The 21,559-nt window shown below is 42.8% G+C and overlaps 2 protein-coding genes across 2 annotated transcripts in view; one reads left to right on the forward strand and one right to left on the reverse strand.

The window, feature by feature from the left end:
- The window catches only part of ctnna1 (catenin (cadherin-associated protein), alpha 1), an 84,948-nt gene that overhangs the window by 33,892 nt on the left and 29,497 nt on the right, over positions 1–21,559 (forward strand). The window contains exons 8-9 of the mRNA XM_083686666.1: positions 14,167–14,247; positions 14,804–14,956. Coding sequence (XP_083542792.1) covers positions 14,167–14,247; positions 14,804–14,956 — 234 coding nt within the window. The remainder of the gene's footprint in view (positions 1–14,166; positions 14,248–14,803; positions 14,957–21,559) is intronic.
- lrrtm2 (leucine rich repeat transmembrane neuronal 2) lies at positions 7,529–13,060 on the reverse strand (the record flags this gene model as incomplete). The annotated part of the gene is made up of 3 exons (XM_083686795.1): positions 7,529–9,168; positions 9,936–10,031; positions 12,967–13,060. 3 exons carry the CDS (start codon positions 13,058–13,060, stop codon positions 7,529–7,531), a joined length of 1,830 nt encoding a protein of 609 aa, XP_083542921.1.

The raw sequence follows: 21,559 nt of genomic DNA on the forward strand, positions 1-21,559 counted from the left end.
TCAGCAGCACACACATGATTTATATAACACTGAGCGGGTGTAATAGCTTCTCGACAATTCACTAGAGAGTTTTAATTATAACACAAGGAAGGACAGAATATAAATATTTCTAATGGAGGGCTGGTATTGAGAACTTTTTGTCTGCTAATGGATCGAATTAGCAGAGAGCCTGTTTTTGAGGTCTAGATGTCACATTGATTCCCCTTGTGCCGATAAAATGCATAAAGGGAGGGTATCAGCCCGCATAAATAAGGAAGACGATTAAAGGTAGTTTTGGCCATAGCAGTGAGGATAATGAAAAGCTTTGTCAGACATACCCAATATGGCTAATGAACGTGATTCTGGATAGGCTTAAAAACGGTTTCCTTGGTAACAGTGCGAGAGATAAACGGAACGTTTCGGCATAACATTTCATTTTTTTTTTTAAAAACCTTGAGGAGCGAGCAGTGTTCTCCCTCCTGTGGGTGCTCTATCTTTTTCCATGCTCAAAGGGACAGATTGCATGTCTGATGGTTCGGAAGGGATAGGAAAACGTATAAAAGACCAAGGCTGATCTCGTACGTTCACAGGTTCATATCCTCGTATATCTCCCATCTGGTATTATTCAGTATAATAGCTAGTAGTTCCAAGACACAGATTCATGATAAAAATGTGCTTTTGTGTGTTCTTGCAGTATATCAGAGGTCAAAGCTGCTACTTGAATTTCAGAAGCACACATAACAAGCACACTGTACCGGTAAGCTTTTGCAGTTATCATATGTTAAAAAAAAAGTGTTTGCTTGTGCTCTGAACCATAACACAAACATCCATAGATGCTGTGCTGCCTTGTCATCTGGCACCATACTTGACCTCCTTACATTGGATGCAGACTTAAATATTGAGACTATTGTCTTCATGTTACTTGGATCGTACCTACGAGGCCTGTAAAGATGAATAGATTAATCGAACAGATGAATCCGCTTATGCTTTAGTTGACAATTCAGTTTTGAAAATAATTAATCAGACTTCAATATCTCAGTTATGTTAAGTTGTTAAAGCAAGAGTGAATGGCATGTATCCAAGTAAGAGTGTTATACCAAGGAAGCTCAGTTCAAGCCAGCCCTTCTGTCTAATTCTATGGGAATGGAACCTTTGATTTGGAGGCCAAATCAAATTGCAGGTTGAAAAATATGGCGAAAGAAATGTACACACTAATATTTATTAAGATGAATAAATTAATTGTTTTAACTGACAGCCCTAGAATTGACACATTTTTATTTTCGCCCAAGGACAATATGGGTGTGTGCTTAGCAAATTTCTTACGCAAAAATAGGTCATGTCTAATTAGGGTTGCAAAATTCCAGGAATTTTCAAGGTTGAAACATCCCATGTGAATTAACTGGAATTTATGTGAAATGGGAGTTTTTTTGCACATTGATTGTATATGTCTCTGACCCTTTTAATTGAGTAAGATTGTAAAATGAAATATAGAAAAAAAGACCCATTCAGTTTAGAAAAGAAGATAATGTAGTAATTAGCCTGTGGACACGACTTACTGGTGCAAGCTGAAGGCCAATTGAGCAATAACTGTTCACATTGAATATCTATTGCCACTGTTTTATCCCTTTGTCATGCATGAGTTTAAATTCACGCTGTCCATGAAAGGAGATCTTCCCCTTTATAATCAAGTCGGGAATTCTGACCAGCTGCGGGCGAGCGTGTGACTCTTCTCTTGGGAGCTTTGATCGCCGCCTTGTTTCTATTTGTCTCAGGATCTCACAGTAGTCCCATGTGTGCTGACACCTCCTTGGTTGAGAGCTTCAAGTCATTGGGGAGTTATTTCTTGTACTTTTTTCAACATGACGGACTAGGTGTCCACTCGCCCGACTATGTTTGAAAGCAGACTTAGAGTTGGAAATAGCAGTGTTTCCACTGGAACTTGCTGGAAGATTCCCAAAGTTCCTAGGCCCATGTTTCTATGGAAAGTTTTCAGAATGTTTCTGCAAATTTACCGGAAACATTCCGCCTCTTTGCAACCCTATGTCTAATAAACAACAAGGGGTCTAACCTTGGTGTGTAGCTTCTGTTCAATAAGCCATTATTATTGGTCAGGGTTATTTTTTTTCTTTCTTTCTTTCTCCCTCCTTCATTAGAGCTGTGTCGCAACACCAGCCATCACATCCTTTTGTCGAATGCTTTGATCAGTGAGAATGAAGGATGACTACCCTGGGCCGGGTAATGAAAGGCACTGCTACTGCCTTTTAATACAGCTTGTGTTCAGGGAGCACCCGAGAAGTCTCCTTCACCCCACCCTCCCTCAGCATCAGCCTCAGGCCTCTTTTATCAAAGGCATAAAACAACAAAAAAGAAACTTTCATCTTCTTGTATTAACAAAATAACCAAATTATCATGGGTGTGGAATGAGTATTAAAAACCTTTACTTTTCTGTGATGGAAAATATACTTGTGTCACAGCTGAGAGTGCTTCTGCCACTTCCTTGGCCTCTCTGGGAGATCTGACCCTACGTCTTAATTGGAAAGATGCTTGATGACAGCCCAGGAATGGAAAAATGTTTTTAAGATAAAGGGAAATCTTATCACCCTCTCTAAGCCTCTGGAAGCCTGCTAAATCCATAGTTGTATCTCCTCTGTTTTCATCTCGTCTAAATGGGACAACCCCTGACATGAAGGGCCATCAACCAAATTAAAAGCTAACCTTTGGAGTTAATAGCTTGGGTTGGAGAGAGTGAAATATTTAGGACGTCCAGTGTGTCCTAGGCTCACTTAGTAGCTGCAGAGATGGGCTTCAAGCCACTGTTGGTCTAAAAAGCAGCATTTCCTTTTCTATTTCTTTTCTTTTTTCTTCCTCTTCTCCCTTGAGAAAACCCCCATAGGCAGTGCATCTGTTATCACAGATAACTTGAGGTCACCGCTGACCACTGTCAGTGCTCGGGCAGTGAACCAATCACTTATTCATGTATGCCAGTTGTAACAAAGAATGGTCACAACCAACTAAAATGTACATTTTCACTTTTCCTGCAAAGTAACTGCAATTACTCTAGTAACAACATTGTTTTAAAATGCTGTTACACCTTATTTGTAATAGCTTTATAATTAGATAGAAATGGAGTTCATGGGTTTGTGTATTAAACAGGTGGAATAGGGACTGTTTTAAATGACATGTTAAAACAATGTTACTAAACGGGTGTAGGGGTGTAAACATATACACAGGTACTCGTACCTGGACTCATACTCGAAAATTATATTTTAGGTTTTTAACACAGTCTTTTTTAATTTCAGCGCAATAGTATGTTGCTTTTTCTATGCAGCCATTTACCAAAACAGCACATCGCCTCAGGTGTAATTCAGCAACTGCTGTGACTAATGCGCCCTTATAGAACATGTGGTACTAGATATACAGGTGCAGGTGACGTATTGAACCATGTTTTGTTCTGGTAAACAAGCTTTGTTGTATAACTGCCAGCTACTGAGTTGTCAGAAGGTTTAAAAACCTAACTAAACCAAACTGGTTTAATTAAGTGCTGTTCAGGACTCCTATGAGTCACTGTGAGTAGTGCCTACAGACAAATTTCCCTTCCATCTTTGTCCTTGTCAGTTGGCTGATGTGCTACGTTAAGCATGGAGCTTGTTCACCTTGGCAGCGTGTTTTCACAGCACAGAGGAGTTTTTTGCTGTGTAATGCCACACTGCTCCCCCATGATAACAGCCATTGCACTTAGTATGTTTCAGAGCCCTGAGTCAGAATGGAGACTCAGTCTAATGTGCATTCTGAAAGGCATTCATTCACAGTAACAAGCAAAATGTAAAAAAAAAAGAAAAAAAAAAGAATAGGACATGTAAGCCTCCAGCAAAACTGCGAGGTAATTCCCACTATTTCTATTTTGTTTAGATCATGAGTCAGTGGTTTAGATAATCATTTTCAACCAATGTCAATCATTGTGTCTTTATCATGGTTTCAGCAGCACCACGCAACCCCTGCGGCTGGGACAGCTCTCACAAATGTCCCTGCGTTTGATGGGAGTCATTCTGGCATCGTGTAATGTTGGTTTAGGAGGGCAGAAAAGTGCCAGAGCTGGAACGATATCAAACCATTTACTCTTAGAAAAAGGGTTCTCATAAAAGCTCCACGTAATGTCACAAAATTTATAAAGATAAACATAGAGAGGATTAAAATCTTAGTCCTAGTCTATTAAAGTTGCTGATGGATAATCTCCGTTTCAGGTCACATTTAGCCAGAAGGGTGGAAGAAACTGAAGAGTGTTCTAGATTGATGATTGTATTTGAGTAGGGCCACATTCTTTGCTTGGTTCAAGTCTGCAATTCTTTCATTGAGAATCAAGAAACAAGCTCATTGGAGAGCAAAACAGTCAAAGGCACCCCTCAGTTAATCAAAACACATGGGGAAATCAGACCCACAGATTACTTGGAACCATTTTTATTTAAAAATATATGTTTTAAGGAAAAAAAGATATTTTCAGTTTGCCACATCTTACCCACTATACAGATATGAAATTGTACATATTACAATACAAAAGGAAACGGGTAAAAGCATTCATTTTGCACAAAGAGGTTTCAGGGAGGGGGTGAAGGGAGTGAATTCAGATGGTTTGTTGGCAGCGTGGGGAGCAGGGCCTTGGAGTATGACGAGAAGAACCAAAAAACAGTTAACATAGAGCTGTCGTGTGAATGGATGCATATTTCTACAAATTATGGATTTTTAATCACTTATAAGAAGCTTCATCTTTAACAGTGAGATGTCAAATGTTTGCCCAACATGTCTCTTCAAAAAATACAATATTCACACTGTCTTCTCCCTTTTCCTTACGTAGGCCAAAACTCTTCTCCACCATGTTTGTTGAATGGCATTAGGAAATACTCAAGTCAGCTCTGACTGTTTATGGAACATGCAAGACATTTTGGAAGGGCAATAATAAAGCAGTGGTTAGCTTTTAAAGACATAAAATTAAACATTTTCAGAGACATCAAATGGAAATGCATGAATTTGGGAACTTGAACACCTTAAATTCCTGAAATGAGTTATTTTACTTTAAATTTCTTTTTTTTTTTTTTGTGTGACTGAAACTGTTGATGATTAACCTGTTGCCTTAGCTCTGCCTGTAAATATCTACTACAACTGCTTTCTGTCCTGATTTTGATTCAATTTAAAAAAATTATAACTTAAGCCTATTTTCCCTCTCAGTTGGTCTGCCGAGCAGTTGTCATCATGTAGGAGCACATAATGAGATGTGTTGACAATAACTAGATTTTAGATGCTGAGTGTCCTCAGCCTTGGCACACAGAGGTTCTGCAGATTGGCTTGCTCCCTACAGATGGCACTTCATAGCGCCCTCTAGGGGCAATCATCCCTCGCTTTGCATCCCAATCACTTCAGTCAGGCAAATCCTGGCAACTGTACTCTTTTCCAGACTTCGTTTACTCAAAAGCATGTCCAAGTTTGTAGATTACTTATACCCCTCCTCTGATCGCAGTTCGCCAATTTCATCACAAATGGGGCCTGCCAAACCCTAAACATCATTTAGCATTTGTGCCTCTTTCTCTGAATGATTGAATTTTTAGTTTTTTTTTAGCTTTTGTAGGAGTGCGGTAGTAATTGTTTTTGCTGCCTCATTGCCAATGTGACGTTTAGCTCCCTGTGTCTCAAGCCCAAGGTGCTGTCAGTCAGTATTTGTCATCCTGTTCCCCCTCCCTATGCTTATCTTGGCCTCATGGAATACCATTACCTGGCCGGAAGGATGCTAAGATGCTAGATAAGCTGAGACATTACCCCCTGGTTGCCCCTCTCCATCCCCCCCATCTATTCCCCTCTTTCCCCTCTCTCGCTCTCCCTGCCCCCCCCCACCTCCAAACAGAGCACAAAGAGCTGTGGAGCTGCAGCGGCGGTAGCTTTAGTCTGATGCTAATGCACATCCTCTCTCTGCTGCATACAAATGTGTCCTGACCCAGCCTCACTGTTTGCTCATCACGGGAGATGCATTCGCTCTCAGGGGAGATTCTCCACAGTTTAACTTGGGGATCTTTGCTATGTCACTGGAAAATGTGAGTTTTCCTTTCTTTCTATCCAAAGACAAGAAATCATCTCCAAAGACAAGAAATGTCAGCTTGATGTCTCTCACAAGAATAGGATTGTGATGTAGAGATAAACGCTCTTGTTGGGTGTGAAGGAAGTTTCTGCTTGCGCTATTTTTGATGGGCCGAGCAAGCTAAATCTTGCTGGATCACTGGTGTGGGTGACAGAATATTATATTCTTTTTGCCTGGCCTTAATTGGTTCAATCTTGAGCCTGTCAGACCTGATTAGAGTCTGTGCTGCATTGAGGCTGCTCCAACACTGGGCTCCTGGGAGGGATTTATTTTCAGTATGAAACATTCTGTGCAGTGAGTTTTTGGTTGGTCATTACCCCCCACCCCCATCCCTGTACTAGCTACCTCGTAAAAGTGTGTGAGTGTGTGTTCATGAATCAGTTAAGTGTTAAAATAGGTTAAGCTGCAGTGAACAATACGGTCACAGTGTGGATGGTATTTGAGGATTGAAGCAACAATATGCAGGTCATCTGATCCCTTTAAGGATATGTGTGATGATTGTGAATGAGTGTTTACATGTAATTGTCTGATACATTTCCACTTTAAGTTTCAGCTGAGAGAGACATCCAGACATTTTGGCTAAGCGAGCGCTGCGGCATATTGGACATTAACCTTTCCACGAACGGTGCTAAGCTTTTAGATTTAATGGGAGGCGATGGACTTTATTGAATCAAATTAAACCCGGAAACAAGAAGGCTATCAGGGGTATTCACTGACCAGAATTAAAAGGTCCTGTTTGCATCAGGAAAGGAAATGCTCATTTTCTACATAATTGGCATCAAAGTAATATTGGCATATTATATTTTTCTTGTAGACCAATTCACATTGTGGCATTAATATTGATAACATTTTCAATATTTCATATTAATTAAAAAAACAAATGTGAATAAAAAAAGTATTTTTGAAACATCCAATTTATTTACTTGCCAAAAGTGATTTTGTGAGTGACCTACAGTGTTTACCGTGCATCTTAAAAATCAGTAATAATCAAATGTACTTTTCAATAAGAAACAACACTTTTATTCTTGGAAATACAATTTCACCATTATTTCTGTAGTTAAATTTATTTTTATAGGTGCCTTTAGCATAGGACTGTAGACATGTTGGCTAAAGATTTCTTCTCTGTGCTGCAGAATGTGACTACTAATGTGGTGACAAATCTCACAGTCTACCATTTTCCTGTTGAGAATGATTGCCCCAGCTTGATATGAACAACCTTGCATTCATATAAAAATAAATTTGTGAATATCTCTACCTCATCTCTTTAATGTCAAATCCACTACCAGTCATCTTAGCACTCATTGATTCTCAAAGCGAGTAGAAATTATGCTTTCTTTGTATAAACTGGAAAAAAAAGCAACAAAACAAACCCTGTATCATTTGAAATGGTTGAATGGCAAACCATAAGCTGCAGGAATAAATACGAGTTCATACTTCACACTCTTTATAAGGCAGCTGCTGACACTTGCACTGCCCATAACCATTGATGATGACGAGTGCTCCTTCCTCATGACTGGGCTCATACTCGTTATAAGGTACCTGCGTGGCCAGGTCTGCCATTTGCTGCCGTGGCTGGGTCCTCATCTGTCTGCGGTTCTGGATGGCTGAGCAGTGGCGTATCCGACGCAGTGTGGGGGGACAGCACTTCCGTGAGATGTACACAACGAAAATTATGAGAAAGAAGGAAAACAGCAGGGCCATAGTTCCAATGATAACCCTCTGAGTGAGGACTGTATTGTCCGGCTCTGAGAAGTCATCTGTGACTGCTGCCCCTTCCACCATAGTGGTGGTTGCCAGGGCGGTGCGTGGCGTTTGAGTAGTAGTGGTGGTGGTGACTGTTGTAAAGCTCCCAATATCCTCTGAATAGTAGTCCTGCGTGGGGGTCTGCAGCATAATTCCAAACAGGGAGCTGGTGACCTCTGTGGTTGTCGTGGCGTCCGTAGTCGTGCTGCTGGTCTGAATGACTGGCGCTGAAAAATTCTGACAAAGCTGGAATCCATAAACTGCGTCCAGTATCTCCTCGCCTTGGGCGTACTCGGGGCTGTGGCACAGGATGGAGTGTTCCCACCTCCCCTTAAAGGTGCTCAGCCAAGTAGCCAGAGAGCAGATCCTTTTGGTACATTCCCAAAGGTTACTAGACAGCCCGATGGTGCCGAGTGACTGCCACATATCCATGACCAGGGGATCCAGGTTGCCCAGTTTGTTGTTATCCAGCAGCAGGATCTTGAGGTTGGGCAGTGTCTCAAACACATCAGGCGTCAGGACGCGGATCTCGTTCCCTGTGAGGTCCAGTTTCTCCAATGTGGTCCAGGTCCACTCCATGCCACAAGTCACGTTGTTGATCTTGTTCCACTGCAGATAGAGGAACTGGAGAGCAACTAGGCGGGGGAAATGGGCCAAGTTGATTTTGGTCAGCTGGTTGTGTTCCAAGTGGAGCTCTCTGAGCTTAATGAGCCCAGCAAAGCCATTCCGGGCCAGGCTCCGGAGTCGGTTGTTGCTTAGGCCCAAGTACTCCAAGCTGCGGCAGTCCCAGAAGGCCCTTACAGGGGTGGTGCGCAGCGAGTTAGAGCGCAGGTGTAGGATCTGGAGCTTCCTCAGCCCGTGGAACAGCTCTGGCTCCAGCGCTGTCATCTGGTTGAAGGACAGGTCCAGTATCTGGAGATTGATGAGGTGGATGAAGGTTGTGTTGGGCAGCTTGGTGATGCGGTTGGAGCTCAGGTTGAGGTCCTTGAGCTTGTAGAGCCCCTGGAAGGCATCCTCCTGCACCGTGGTGATCTGGTTGTGGTCCAGGTGGAGCCAGGTGAGCTGGCTGAAACCGTAGAACTGATCAGGGCTGAGCTCGGTGATGCTGTTGTGGCGCAGCGACAGCCCCAAGGCCCCTCTGTCCACGCCATCTGGGGGCGCCTGGAGCCCCTGGGTGTCACAATAGAACTGCAGGTCCTCACAACGGCATTTTTGAGGGCAGGTTGTGCAAGACGCAGGAGGCAGCAGGCACAGCAGCATGCTGATCACACATAGACACAGTGCCGCTGGTGCAGGTCCCACCAATGGCCACCTTGAATGGAAACCTGGGTGGGTTCAAAGATAAGAAAATAAACTGTGGGAAGGGGAAGCTAACCTCTGCAGAGCACTTAATGCTGATGCATGGTAACACCAAAAAAAAAACCCCCCAAAAAAACCCATATATATATATATATATATTATATTATTATATATTAAAATATTATATATTTTTTAAATGATTTTTTCCCCTCTCTCTTCTCCCACCCCTTCTACATTTCATATGTCGAACCACATATCATAATGGTTGTGTACATAGACGTGTGTTTGGAGTTGAGTTTGACTGGCAGGGGGAAACATCTGCGTCTGTTTGAGAGGATTGTCACTGTTATATGTAGCAGTGATGTCAAGGACTTTGTTCACCCTCCCTTGCCATTAATGTTCAGCTCATTTTCCTCCCATTCCACTGACGTGTCATAAGTGGGTTTGATCAGACAGAAATCCGCAGGTCCTTTTCACATAGATTTTTCTAATGATTTGTAATTTTCATGCCTATGTGACTCAGTGGAATTTATCTTACTTTAACTACATTGATTTAGAATTGACTGTTAAGAATGGCCAATTCCCTAAATTAGTTTCCTTTTCAGTTCACCCATTTCATTACATTACATACATAAAGTTGTGATTTCTATGAACACCTCCTAAAAACGGAAAGGAAAAGGAAAGACGACATAATTAAATAGACGGCTGAATACCCTATTAGCCCTCAGCCCCCCTCCTCTTCACTCTATTTCCTATTCAGGTCCAGACCCGCTGGATAAAAGGGCTAACTTACCCATTCTTTTGTGCACATCGGAGGCTGCATTCAACTGTCCTTTTCCGCAGACTCGTTGAGTAGCCAGATGGAACAGAAATCCAAAGGAAAAAAAACCTTTTGAGTAAACACAAAAGGAATCAGGCTCTTCTGAAATAAAGCAATGCTGAGCCCTCCCAATTGAAACAAAATCAGAAATTCCATGTCCTAGGATGTTGTTGATTCCTATTAGTCCCCTTCTTGTCCTTTTTAATCCCAGATTACGGAAAAGGTTGCATTTTTCCCCCCTCCTCCCAGGAATCCTTAATTTTAAAATTGATGATTTGCATCCAAAGCGACCCTGGCGAATGGAACCCCCCTCCTTTTTTTGCTCCCTTGTTCCCCTTCCACTGCAATGATGTCAGCTCAATTGGTTAATTGAAGATCAAGCGGTCCCCTTTCATGGCTGGGGGTCCTCCAACCCTAACTTGTTGATGGCAGCCAGAGACCCTGCTCCCGTCGCCAGCTCAGCCTCGGCAGCGCAGTGTACGGAGCTCCTGCTTGCGAGCAAGGATGCAGCGGGAGAGAAAAAAGCAGAGGAGAGAGCCGGGGATGTTATTCTGTGCTTTGTTGCAGCCACTCACCGCTACAGAGTGGTGGCAGCCTGGCGTTGATCATCAGTGCTGTTTCTCTCTCTCTTTCCCCCTCTCTCTCTCTCTCTCTCTCTCTCTCTCTCGCTCGCTCACCCGCTCGCTCACTCGCTCGCTTTCCGCCTTGCACACAGTGCTCGCGAGCCTCATTCCTCCTACACCCCCCCCCCCCCCCCCCCACACACACATCTTTTTTTTCCCTTTTTTTATTTTTTTAACTTGCTCGTCACCATCAGAATATTGATATCTCCAACGTGTTGCCGCAGCTCACTGTTGAAATTAACCATGGCTGTAAATCACAGCCTCGCCTCACTGTTGTCTCTGTCTGATGTATCCGTACAGAGACTAGACACATAAACTAAATAAAATTATGAAACAAATGGGCATTTTATGTGTCCCTGGACTGGGGGGTGGGGGGTTGAGCAGAAATGTACTGCAAAGCCCTGTCATTGAACAGGAGAAAGTACGCTATAGAACCGCTAACGTGTCTGGCTGTAATACATAATTCACACACCCTGAGTGCAGCGCTTTAATTTTTGAGCATAGGCTTGTGATGTGTGCTGCTCTTGACTTCAATTAGAATAGCTTAGAACCTTATGGATGTATATACACGTGTGTGTGTGTGTGTGTATAACAGATGGGGTCAAATCCTTGAAAATGTGACGTTGAAGGTCAGATATTTAAGTAATAAATATTGTCATTGTTAGGCAGGGAAAAGTGGGGTGTGATTTGTGGCTTATAGGAGAAGACGACCGGTTGCCTTCATTCATGTTTCGACTCAGGCCAGCACCTTGAAGGGTGCCACGTCATGAGTGACGTCTCTCTCTCTCTCTCTCTCTCTCTCTCTCTCTCTCTGCCTGCCTGCCTCTGTCTCATTCTCTCTATAAGGCACAACTAGTCTCATACTCTCCCGCTTTCAACTGTCAAATCTGTCTTGGGCATCTTTTCTTTTTCCTCCATTGCTTGCCCCCCTCCCTTATTTTCTCCCTCCTTCTCAGTAGAACCACAGTTAGAGAGGAGTCTTGCTCCTCTTAATGCAAGATTTAATGGGGGGGGTATTCAGACTGGACCATCTCCAAAGAACCAGGAGACTATACGGTATACAAGACACAGACGTTTTATTTGACCCCTCTGCTGCCCCTCCCCCCCTTGACTCCTCTGGGGGAGGTGAAATTGGAATCCAGTTTTGTTTTAGGTGGCACCGGTTTGGCTTCATGACCTTGAACATGATACTTGAACTTGATTTGTTGTGATTGTAGTGGGAGGAGCCCACCCCACCCCCCGGTGTCATTTTATTTTATTGCTGGGTTGAACTGATGACCTTTTTACACACTAATCCATAATACATGCATATTGTAATGCTGTTTCCAGTGCACCTGACTCTGTTGTAGCCTCAGTCCTGTCCTAATGTCCTTGTCATTATATCAGATATCTTAATTAGAGCCTTTGAAAGTATCAGAGTTTGTATTTCCTTGTGGTGACATTTTTAGCAGCCTGTTAATAATCTTAATACTGGAGAGTAGTCAATCGTGATAATTCAGTAACAGTTCAATCAACGTGTATTTTATATTAGAATTGGTGCTTACTGCTAACTCCCTTTGTGTCTAGTCTAATTGGATGACCATAGCATGTAATGACCATCTCCAGCTTCCAGTTTACTTAGTTATGTGCCCTACATGATTTAATCAACAGTGCTTTTCAGAGGACTGAACTTGCACTCATTTACTTTATGTAATTACACAAGTGTCAGGGCTGTTTTTAGAGATGGAACAGAACTCTGGCTATTACTTTCCGGGTCACTTAAGTAGCTGTGCTCGTGTCATCCTGTTTTTCATTGAGTCCCCATTGGGACTCCTCCACAGAGTTTGAGAGAGAAAAAATGCTATTTTTTCTCAGTCGCAATGATGTATATTCCCTGGAGTATGCCTGCGATAGCTCATCCCAATTTGAATCTCCAAACACCATTGGAGTGAAAGAATAATAAATAAATTATAATAACTAAAGGGAGGACTTTGATTGGGTCCCCAATTAAACCAACAGGCTGGGAGCAGAATCGATATGAAAGAGCTCCATGATCATTTGGCCCATCAAGGGCACTTCATTTTACTTTAGTTGATATCCCCACAATCCCCGAGGCTACTTTACTGGTTGAAAAGTGACATGCCTAAATCCGTCTTCAGGGAGACCAAGAGAGACCTCTCACTGATGCCGAGGAGAAACCGCTACCACCCCCATAGTAATAAGGAGCACCTGAGGAGCTGTGCTTCAGAACCAACCACATAAAATAAAATGAAATATAGGCACGAATGAAATGGGATTGAGAGAGAGCTGAGCGGAGAGCTGAGCAGAGAGCTGAGCGGAGAGCAGCCTCAGCACAGTGAGCTTCTGCAACCAACCGGCACAAACTCAGAGGGGATTAGTACCGATGGCGTTCCCTGGCCCTCCAACGGTGTACCCCCTGGTGGGAGAGGGATAAAGGGGGGATTGCGGGAGGGGGGTGGTCACTGTCACAACCATATTTCGTTGGCTGTCACAGTGGAGTTGCCAGTGCAGTGGTGACGGGGCTACCAGAGGCGCGCTCCCCCCCTCTCTCCCCCCCCCTCTCTCTCTCTCTCCCTCTCTTCCCCTCCCTGCTCTGTGTGACCGTCCGGTGCTGTTGTGGGGTGCATTGGTCTGCTGCTTACAGTAGCTGTGTTTACAGGGGGAAATGCCCCCTTTACTGTATGTCATCAACAGTGATCCATCAGGTCATTAACAGTGCAGTGACTTTGATTTCCCTCTGTATGTGTCATAGAAGGCAGATCAACTCCTCTTTACTGTGTGTGAGGGAATATATGAAAATATGATCTTTGGCAAGTTGGGTCAGGAAGTTTGAAACTTCCTCTAGAGGTTATGTGACTACCATTGGCAAGAAATCACGGTCACTGCCTTGAATTTTAACTAGATGAGTGAAACTTGTGTGGGCACATGAATGCATGTATCCTCCTCAAGGCTGAAGGTCATGTCGCTCAGCCAGGGAAGTGATGGTAGAAATTGGATTTGCTGTGATGGGCAAAATCATTCAATATTATGGATTTGCTGTGATGGTCAATATCAACACACAACATCCCATTCACTCTCTCAACCCCCCTCCTTCTGTTGTCCCTGTCCATTTCCTGCCGTCTTCTGCCATTCTACCACGACTAATATGCTATGAACGTCTGTACGTCACAAACTGCAGAATGGAAACATAACTGGAGAAACTAATATTTTTTTGAGACCGACGTTACCGTTTATGATTGTTTGCAAAAGATCATCTGAGCCGTTGTTAATTATCTGTAAACAGTTTCTGATTTGGCCTAAGGTTTACTAAGCTTGCAATTGTAAGAGCAATTTAGTAATTTACTGTTAATTTGCTACCATGCTGACTCTTTCACTAGCAATCATCATAAAGATGCCTGTCTCCAAAAACGAGTGCCTCCAGTTTTGTTTACATTCTGCACTTTGTCATGTACAGATAGGGCTGTTGCGGTTTGGAATCTCCCAACCCCGCCCACAGTGACTTTCTCTCATCTTTACTTATGAACTAAGAATGAACAAGCAGGATGCCTCCCTCCTAATCTGTCTCCACGTTTGTGTTTCAGGCCGGCAGGAAGGACAGGAGTGATGCCCTCAACACCGCCATCGACAGGATGACCAAGAAGACCAGGGACCTGCGCCGCCAGGTTTGTTTTACTCCTCCTCCTCCTCCTCCTCCTCCTCCCTTCTCCATCTCTCCCCTCATCTCCTCTCCTACTGCTATTTAAATGTCACATAGACAACGTCATTTCAGTTCCTGATGTACTGTATTCTGCTCATTAAGGTTGTCCTCGGGGTTGAAGGCAGGGTATAACTACGGATTCTAGATTGTTCTTTTACTATTGTCTTCAGTAATACATTTACTTTTTTATATTTTCCGGCAAGGTAAAGGTTAATACCACCAGGCACATAACCCCCCATTGATCTTGATGTCCTGAGCCATTAATGTGTAAATATGTAGTTTTCCCTTGCAGTTCCTAGAGAGGCTTTTTTATGTTCTCTAGAACAGCTAATATAATTGTCCCCATGTTACTCTGTCAACATCTGCCTTGTATATGGAGGTAGTTGTGCCTTATAGATCTGCAAGGCTGAATGCCGATGTTCTCTTAGCTCTCCCCTGCGATGGCTGCTACATGTATATGTGTATTGGAGCATTTTATTTTAATGGTGTTTTTTTTGTTTTTTTTACTCTTACTTTTACAGCTGCGTAAGGCAGTAATGGACCATGTCTCGGACTCCTTCCTGGAGACCAATGTTCCGCTGCTGGTCCTGATTGAAGCCGCCAAGAACGGTAATGAGAAGGAGGTGAAGGAGTATGCCCAGGTGTTCCGCGAGCACGCCAACAAGCTCATTGAGGTAAGTTGCAACTGTCAAAATGTTGAAACATTCCAAAAAGTTTGTTGTGTTTTAGACGTGGGGGGTGGGGAGGGGGCTGGGGGCTATCATTTGAGAATATGCATCAGAATAGAAGCCTAGCACACAGTTCAGTTCAAACACATCCTCTCTTGAGATTGAGCTTTTGGGTTGCAGTGCATCAGAGAGCTGCAATGCCTGTGTGTGCTGCGGTTTTTGTTTGCATTGTTATGGTGAGACTGAGAAAATACAATACACCTGCACGTAAACAAACACACACACTCTCTCTCACACACACACACACACACACACACACTCACACACACACACACACACACACACACACACACACACACACACTCAGAGCCGACAGGCTTGAGTTTGAAAGCCGCATTCTGCAGATGGAAGAGGCTGCAATCTGATGCTGTTGTGGACAGACAAACACTACATTTGTATGGACGGTCACAGCTGTGAATAAAATTTTAAGCCCAGGCAGAGCAGCGAAACCTCCCTATGCCCAAGGTTAAGTGCTGCCTCTGGGGAAATATATTCACTGTCAAGAGTTGGATATCCCTATGTCTTATTGACAGACTGCACATGAAAAGCAGCTCTCACCTCTTGTGTGTTTGCCACAATAATATTCAGACAGATAAATGTAATTTTAAAGGGGCCTTTTGCATCTCACCCTCCCTCCCTCTCTCTCTCCCTCTCTGGCCATTTTAATTACCTTAATAGAGGAGCCTCTTGTGGAATGGCCAGGGCTTTTAAATCTCCAGCACTGCAGAGTAGAGTTGGGCCAGAATTCTCAAACCTGTTTACCTTCCCGCCAAAATACCTTCCACACCAGTAATACCTTAATAACAAACTATTGTGCCACCCGGTGCAGCAGCACATGCGGCATCGTCAAACGAATGCACCAAGACTGAGCGCATCAAGTTTTGCGCAGAAGTTTTGCTCCGGTATTTTACTGCACTCAAGCGGAATCTAGTGGCCTATTCAGTTAACACAAATAATCAATGCAGTGTTCTGTCGTGCTTTGCAGTTAATATAGGATTACGTTGAAGCCGGTGAGGAATTAAAAAGAAAGGCGGCCACCACTGTGGGGAGAGGTCCCCAGAGTGACTCCTGAGGATCCGTGTGTCAGCAGTAGCATTAAGGCGATGATGACACAACAGGACTCCCACTGCCCTGAATGATCAGCTCTTTGATACCGATTCTGCTCCCAGGCAGTTGGTTTAATTGGGGACCCAGGCACAGTCCTCCCTTATTATTATTTATCTATGTATTTTCTTTCTAATGGTGTTTGGAGATGAGCTAGCACAGACCAACTCCAAGGAATATGCATCATTCTGATGATAGCTTTTTTTTCCCTCTCACACTCTGTGGAATAGTCCCAATGGGAGATGTTTACCTCAATGAAGCTACTTAAGTGACCCGGAAAATAATAGCCAGACTCCTGTTCACTCTCTTAAAAACAGCATAACATAAAGTAAATTAGTGCAAGTTCAGTACTCTAAAAAAGCACTGTTGATTTAAATCATGTCGGGCACATCACTAAGAAACTGGAGATGGTCATTACATGCTGAGGTCATCCAATTACACTAGACACAAAGGAGTAAGCAGTAAGCACCAATAATAAAATAAATGTTGATTAAACCGCATCTGTCTTATCATCGACTTCACTGCTAATGACTTCACGCTGCTAATGAATAATGACCCCGAAGGTCACTGTTCAGAAAGTATATGATATAAATGTCACCACAAGGAAATACAAACTCTGCTCATGTGCTCTGGAAAGGTAAATCTTTGAGCAGGGACACCGAGGGAGAGCAGAAGGATAGAGGAAAGGGAGAGCGGAGGGGGGGAGAGGGAGAGTTTGGGGGGGGGGGGGGGGGGGGGACCTATAAATCACTAACATGGGTTAAAATAGATAGAGGTGTTAAGTGGAGAGAAAAAATCTAGCTTTTGGGATAGAATTATGAGATTGACATACTGAGTATATGTGTGTGAGCAAAGTGTTTTTATACGTTTTATTTTTTGTGAGTGTGGTTTCAATGGCTATTTGATCATCTGAGCAGATATGGAATCAGGGTTTAGAGACAGTGGACATCATACAATTGCTATGCATGGCTGCTGTTTGCAGCCTATGGATGTATGTCTGTAAGGAGTCAATCCCAATTTAGAGAACAGCATTATGAACTCTATTGTTTCACTATGGGATTAGTCATCAGATTATGATCGACAGATGTTTTACATAACCCGACTGTATGTTGCCTGACAAGAAATTGTCTTAGACCTTTTGTTTTTTGAGAGTTAGAAGAATTCGGTGTAATTGATTATTAAATTGTAACGTTCATAGGTAGACCCAATGCTGTGATGGTTGCAGCCACAGATGCAGCCAGCACACTTTGTGTTCTGGGAGAGCACAGCCATTTAACAGTGCATAGGAGGGTTTTAACGTATTGATTTTCCTGACATCTTCAACATTAATGCAAGAAAAATGAACAGAATAGGTGGTGGTGGGGGGGGGTGGCGGCGGCGCTGCTATGTGCTTTGCATAGGAATTCCCTGATTTGCGGTTGCTTTCCCACCTCAAGGGTGTTCTTCACTAATGATTTTTGGAAATGAAATGAAAAGCTGGGCTTTTAGGGCATGTGTCCAGTGGGAAATGATTTTCCTCATCTTAACCCTGTTCAAACACAGGGACCTTAAACCCAGAGCCAGACCTAGGCCGGACACACTCCTCTCCTCTCCTGCCTTTTGAATCGATTGAAGGCCTATTTATGAGGTAGACTCCTAGACCTCATGTTAAAATGGGTCACACACCCCCCTTTTCATTTGGTTGAACTGTGAAGACTTTGTTATGGTGCCCAGACAAGGCATTAGGCCCTATATAGTAGAATATCTCACTATTTTGACACCTACATTCAAAATAATCTAAAGTCGAATAATCTAAAAACGAACACTGTACGTGTTAAAATAGTTAACTATCTCTTTAGGAGTCCATCTGCTTTGATTCTGGTCTGAATCTGTCCCCTGTCCTAGATGACTTTACAGATCTGTGATATCTGTATAGATTAATGCAATATGACTGACACATCATCTACCGAAACAATTTGTTGAAAATCACACCCATGTAAGTGCACCTATGTAGTATAGAATTTCTGACATGCTGCTTTCACCCATCAAGTGCAAAGTTTCCAGGTAGCAGTCTAACCATAGTCTGGGATGGCACCAGAAAATGAGACCTGTTGAACAATTTGTTCATTTGTAATGCAATGTCTCCAGTCTCTGAATGTGAGAGTATGAATCATTGTAGTACAGAAAGCTGCTCTACTTACAATACAATGGGACACCCAGGGAAAGGCAGGCTGGGATTCAAGCATTTGTTAATGCTTTGCTTCAATGAATTGTCTGTTATATCAAGAAGCATGAAGGCTCTTTTTCTCCCCAAGGCTTAGGAATAGTGCCAGCTCCCCAAGGTTCTTTTGTTAAAACAACTTTTTCAGGAATCATACATCCATGCGATTACTTATGTGAAGTAGCCATTACAATACTGTTTCTTTCTTTCGCTGGAGCCTTTTCCTGGCAGCGCACACATACCACGTCAAATACTCCACATTGTCCTGATTGCAAATGCATCTTTTCTCTCTTCCTAAGGTTTCTGGAGTGGCTTTTGGTTTCTGGGATACGCAGCCAACTCTTAAAGCTGGACTACATGCCAATATCTGTTCTCAGAGTTAAATATTTATTTTAATGTATATTTTTTTCCATTTTTATAGCATTTAGCTGCATAATTTCAGAAGCAGGGTAAAAATAGACTGGGCTTAGTGTTGCTGCCTCTAGGCCATGTTCTCAAAAGGTTCCCGGCAGCTCAGGGGAGGTGGAGATTTTAGCAGGCAGAGAGGAAGATGCCATGTGCAGCCTAGAAAGAGAGGAGAAGATAAGTTCTTAATGTCGTATGTCTATTCCATGCTGTTTATTAAATATGAACACACTTTTTTTTTTTTTTTTTCATACACCTTTTAACACAAATTGAGCCCATTTAGCCTGATAAAACATGAAAGACAAATAAATTAATAGCTCAATTGCTGATGCGAGGATATGCATTTGAATTCAGTTGGTTGTTGAGGCTCTTGTGATGGCTGCTTCAGTCAACAAAATCCTTCTGTCAGTGTTAATATTATAAAGGAACTACAGTATTCTGAGCGAATAAGCATCCTCCCATGGACCGCACAGCAAGGGAGGCTGGTGGAAGCAGAAATCTGGGACAGGCTCATTGTAAAACATGGAATGGAATGAGGAACCTGTTCGATACCATTCCTCATTCTGTTCCGTGCATAACAAATGAGCCTGTCCTCCGATTTCTACCTCCACCAGCCTCTGCTGTACAGCCTGTCCTCCGATTTCTACCTCCACCAGCCTCTGCTGTACAGCCTGTTCCATCTCTAGGGTTTACAGAGAATGGTCTGAAAAAGAGAAAATATCCAGTGAGCGGCAGTTCTCTGGGCGAAAAATGCCTTGTTGATGTTGAGGTCAGAGGAGAATGGCCAGACTGGTTCTAGATGATAGAAAGACAACAGTCACTCAAATAACCACTCGTTACAACCAAGGTATGCAGAAGACCATCTCTGAACACACAACACGTCGACCCAGTGCTAGCAAGGCGAACCTAATAAAGTGGCCAGTGAGTGTATCTATGTGTATAACAAGGTGGCCCATTTATCCACCACAGTAGAGAGCACTAGACACATAGTTATCTGGACTTGGGCAGAAGGAAATGAGTGGGTCACAGCGGGGAGTGTGAATATGCTTGACATTTAGCTGAGAATGAGTTGTGCATGGAGCAAATGGAGCTGTGATTCCTCACCTCACCCTCCACTGTCTCCGTCTCTCCTCCACAGCGCAGCGTGCAGCACAGTGTGCTCTTGTTCCCCGCCACCTCAGTTGGCCAGCAAGGGAACATGCTGGAAGTGTAGCAGGCAACCAGTGACATGCTGGAAAACGAGTGGGCATGACGTCATTATGATATTGTAGTTTGCGCAATTTGATTGATGTACTGGGTTCATGTTACTGTAATTAAAATGTTCACAGTGTAGTTTTTGGGTACTTTGACAAAGTGACAAACACAGCTAGGTTGATATCTGTAGACATATTTTCCCATTCATGATTGATGAGGCAATTCCCTGGCGTTGATATGTAGGTATTCATCAGAACCAGTTGTTACCAAAACTGTAGACCATTTATTATAATGGAACGTTCCATGTGAAGTTTTGTTAGACATTTGGCTATATTTTGTTAATAGCAAAGCATATTTAATATTGATAATGTGACTCCAAGTAATGTAATTATCACTGTGCAAAGAATTGTGCTGATTTAGTGCAAGAATAGTCAAATAGAATTAATCAAATGAGGCTTTAATAATACTGTATACTTATACAACTATTACACTGCAAATACTTCATAGAGAATTGATGCATTCTACCCTCTGGTAAATGATGGATAGAGACAGTAGAGAGAGAGATGACCACAGGTCATTCAAACAATGCTACTCACAGCTCATGATGAGAACCAGACAACAGGACAAAGAAAATAGAATGAATTTGTCCCTTAGCCTCCATATAAAAGACTAACACATTTAAATTAGGAGCTGTTTGCAAGGACACCAATCCGAATTCATCCCATTACTTCTGTACTGATGACGACACAGCTCCGACACCTCTCAAAACATCCCACAGAGCTCACAGCAATTTGTAGGCGGGCAGGATAGCTCACTAGTACCACATACGGTTTACAGATGGAATAGTTTCCTTACCCCTTGGAAAATGTGTTTTAATCTACTGGATTGAATTTAGAGTGATGAAATATATCAACAGGGGATGTTCTCGAAATAGAATTAATACAATTCCAAACCTGTTAGGAATGTAGTCCATTCAGTGGTTTGTAATTTAATTTCATAAAAGCTTCAATTATAAGTGCCAGGAGCAAAGTTATGGAATGAATAGATTTTCTTTACAATAGCCACTGATGCACCTAGTCCAATACCAACCATGTGGTAATTTAAATAGGTGCTTTTTGATTAGGGATTCACAGATGTGAAAATTCTGGATCGATACCAATTATTGACACGATCAGCCGATACCGATTATTTGGTATTTATTTACCTATTTCTACCCTGGCATAAAGTAAATATATTGCTTTTGATGATTCTTTTCAGTAAACACAAGTTCAGTCATACAACTACAAAGTGATGGAACAACTTTTATTATTTACTTCTGTAGAAATTCCTGGCTGATCAATTGGTGCATCCCTAATTTTGATAGATTTTACAGCGTGAACAGTTTTTACAGCGTGAACAGTTTTTCTTTTTTTTTTCTCTCTTTTTTTTCTTCTCCTCACCCTTCTCTCTCATACACCTTGAGTGAGTGTTGTATCCCTCAGCATGGGCAAATGGAATGGCATGAGTTGACTCCAGGGCAGGTTATCATCCGGTGGTCAAAGCTTTGTATCCCACGCCGTGTCCCAATAGTCTCACATGGCTCCCTCTCCTTAACTCCTTACCCCCCTGACCTCTCATCTTCACTTGATGGGCAAGGCAATATGGCA

This window comes from Argentina silus (genome assembly GCF_951799395.1).
Source record: "Argentina silus genome assembly, chromosome: 15".
NCBI classification, from domain to species: domain Eukaryota; kingdom Metazoa; phylum Chordata; class Actinopteri; order Argentiniformes; family Argentinidae; genus Argentina; species Argentina silus.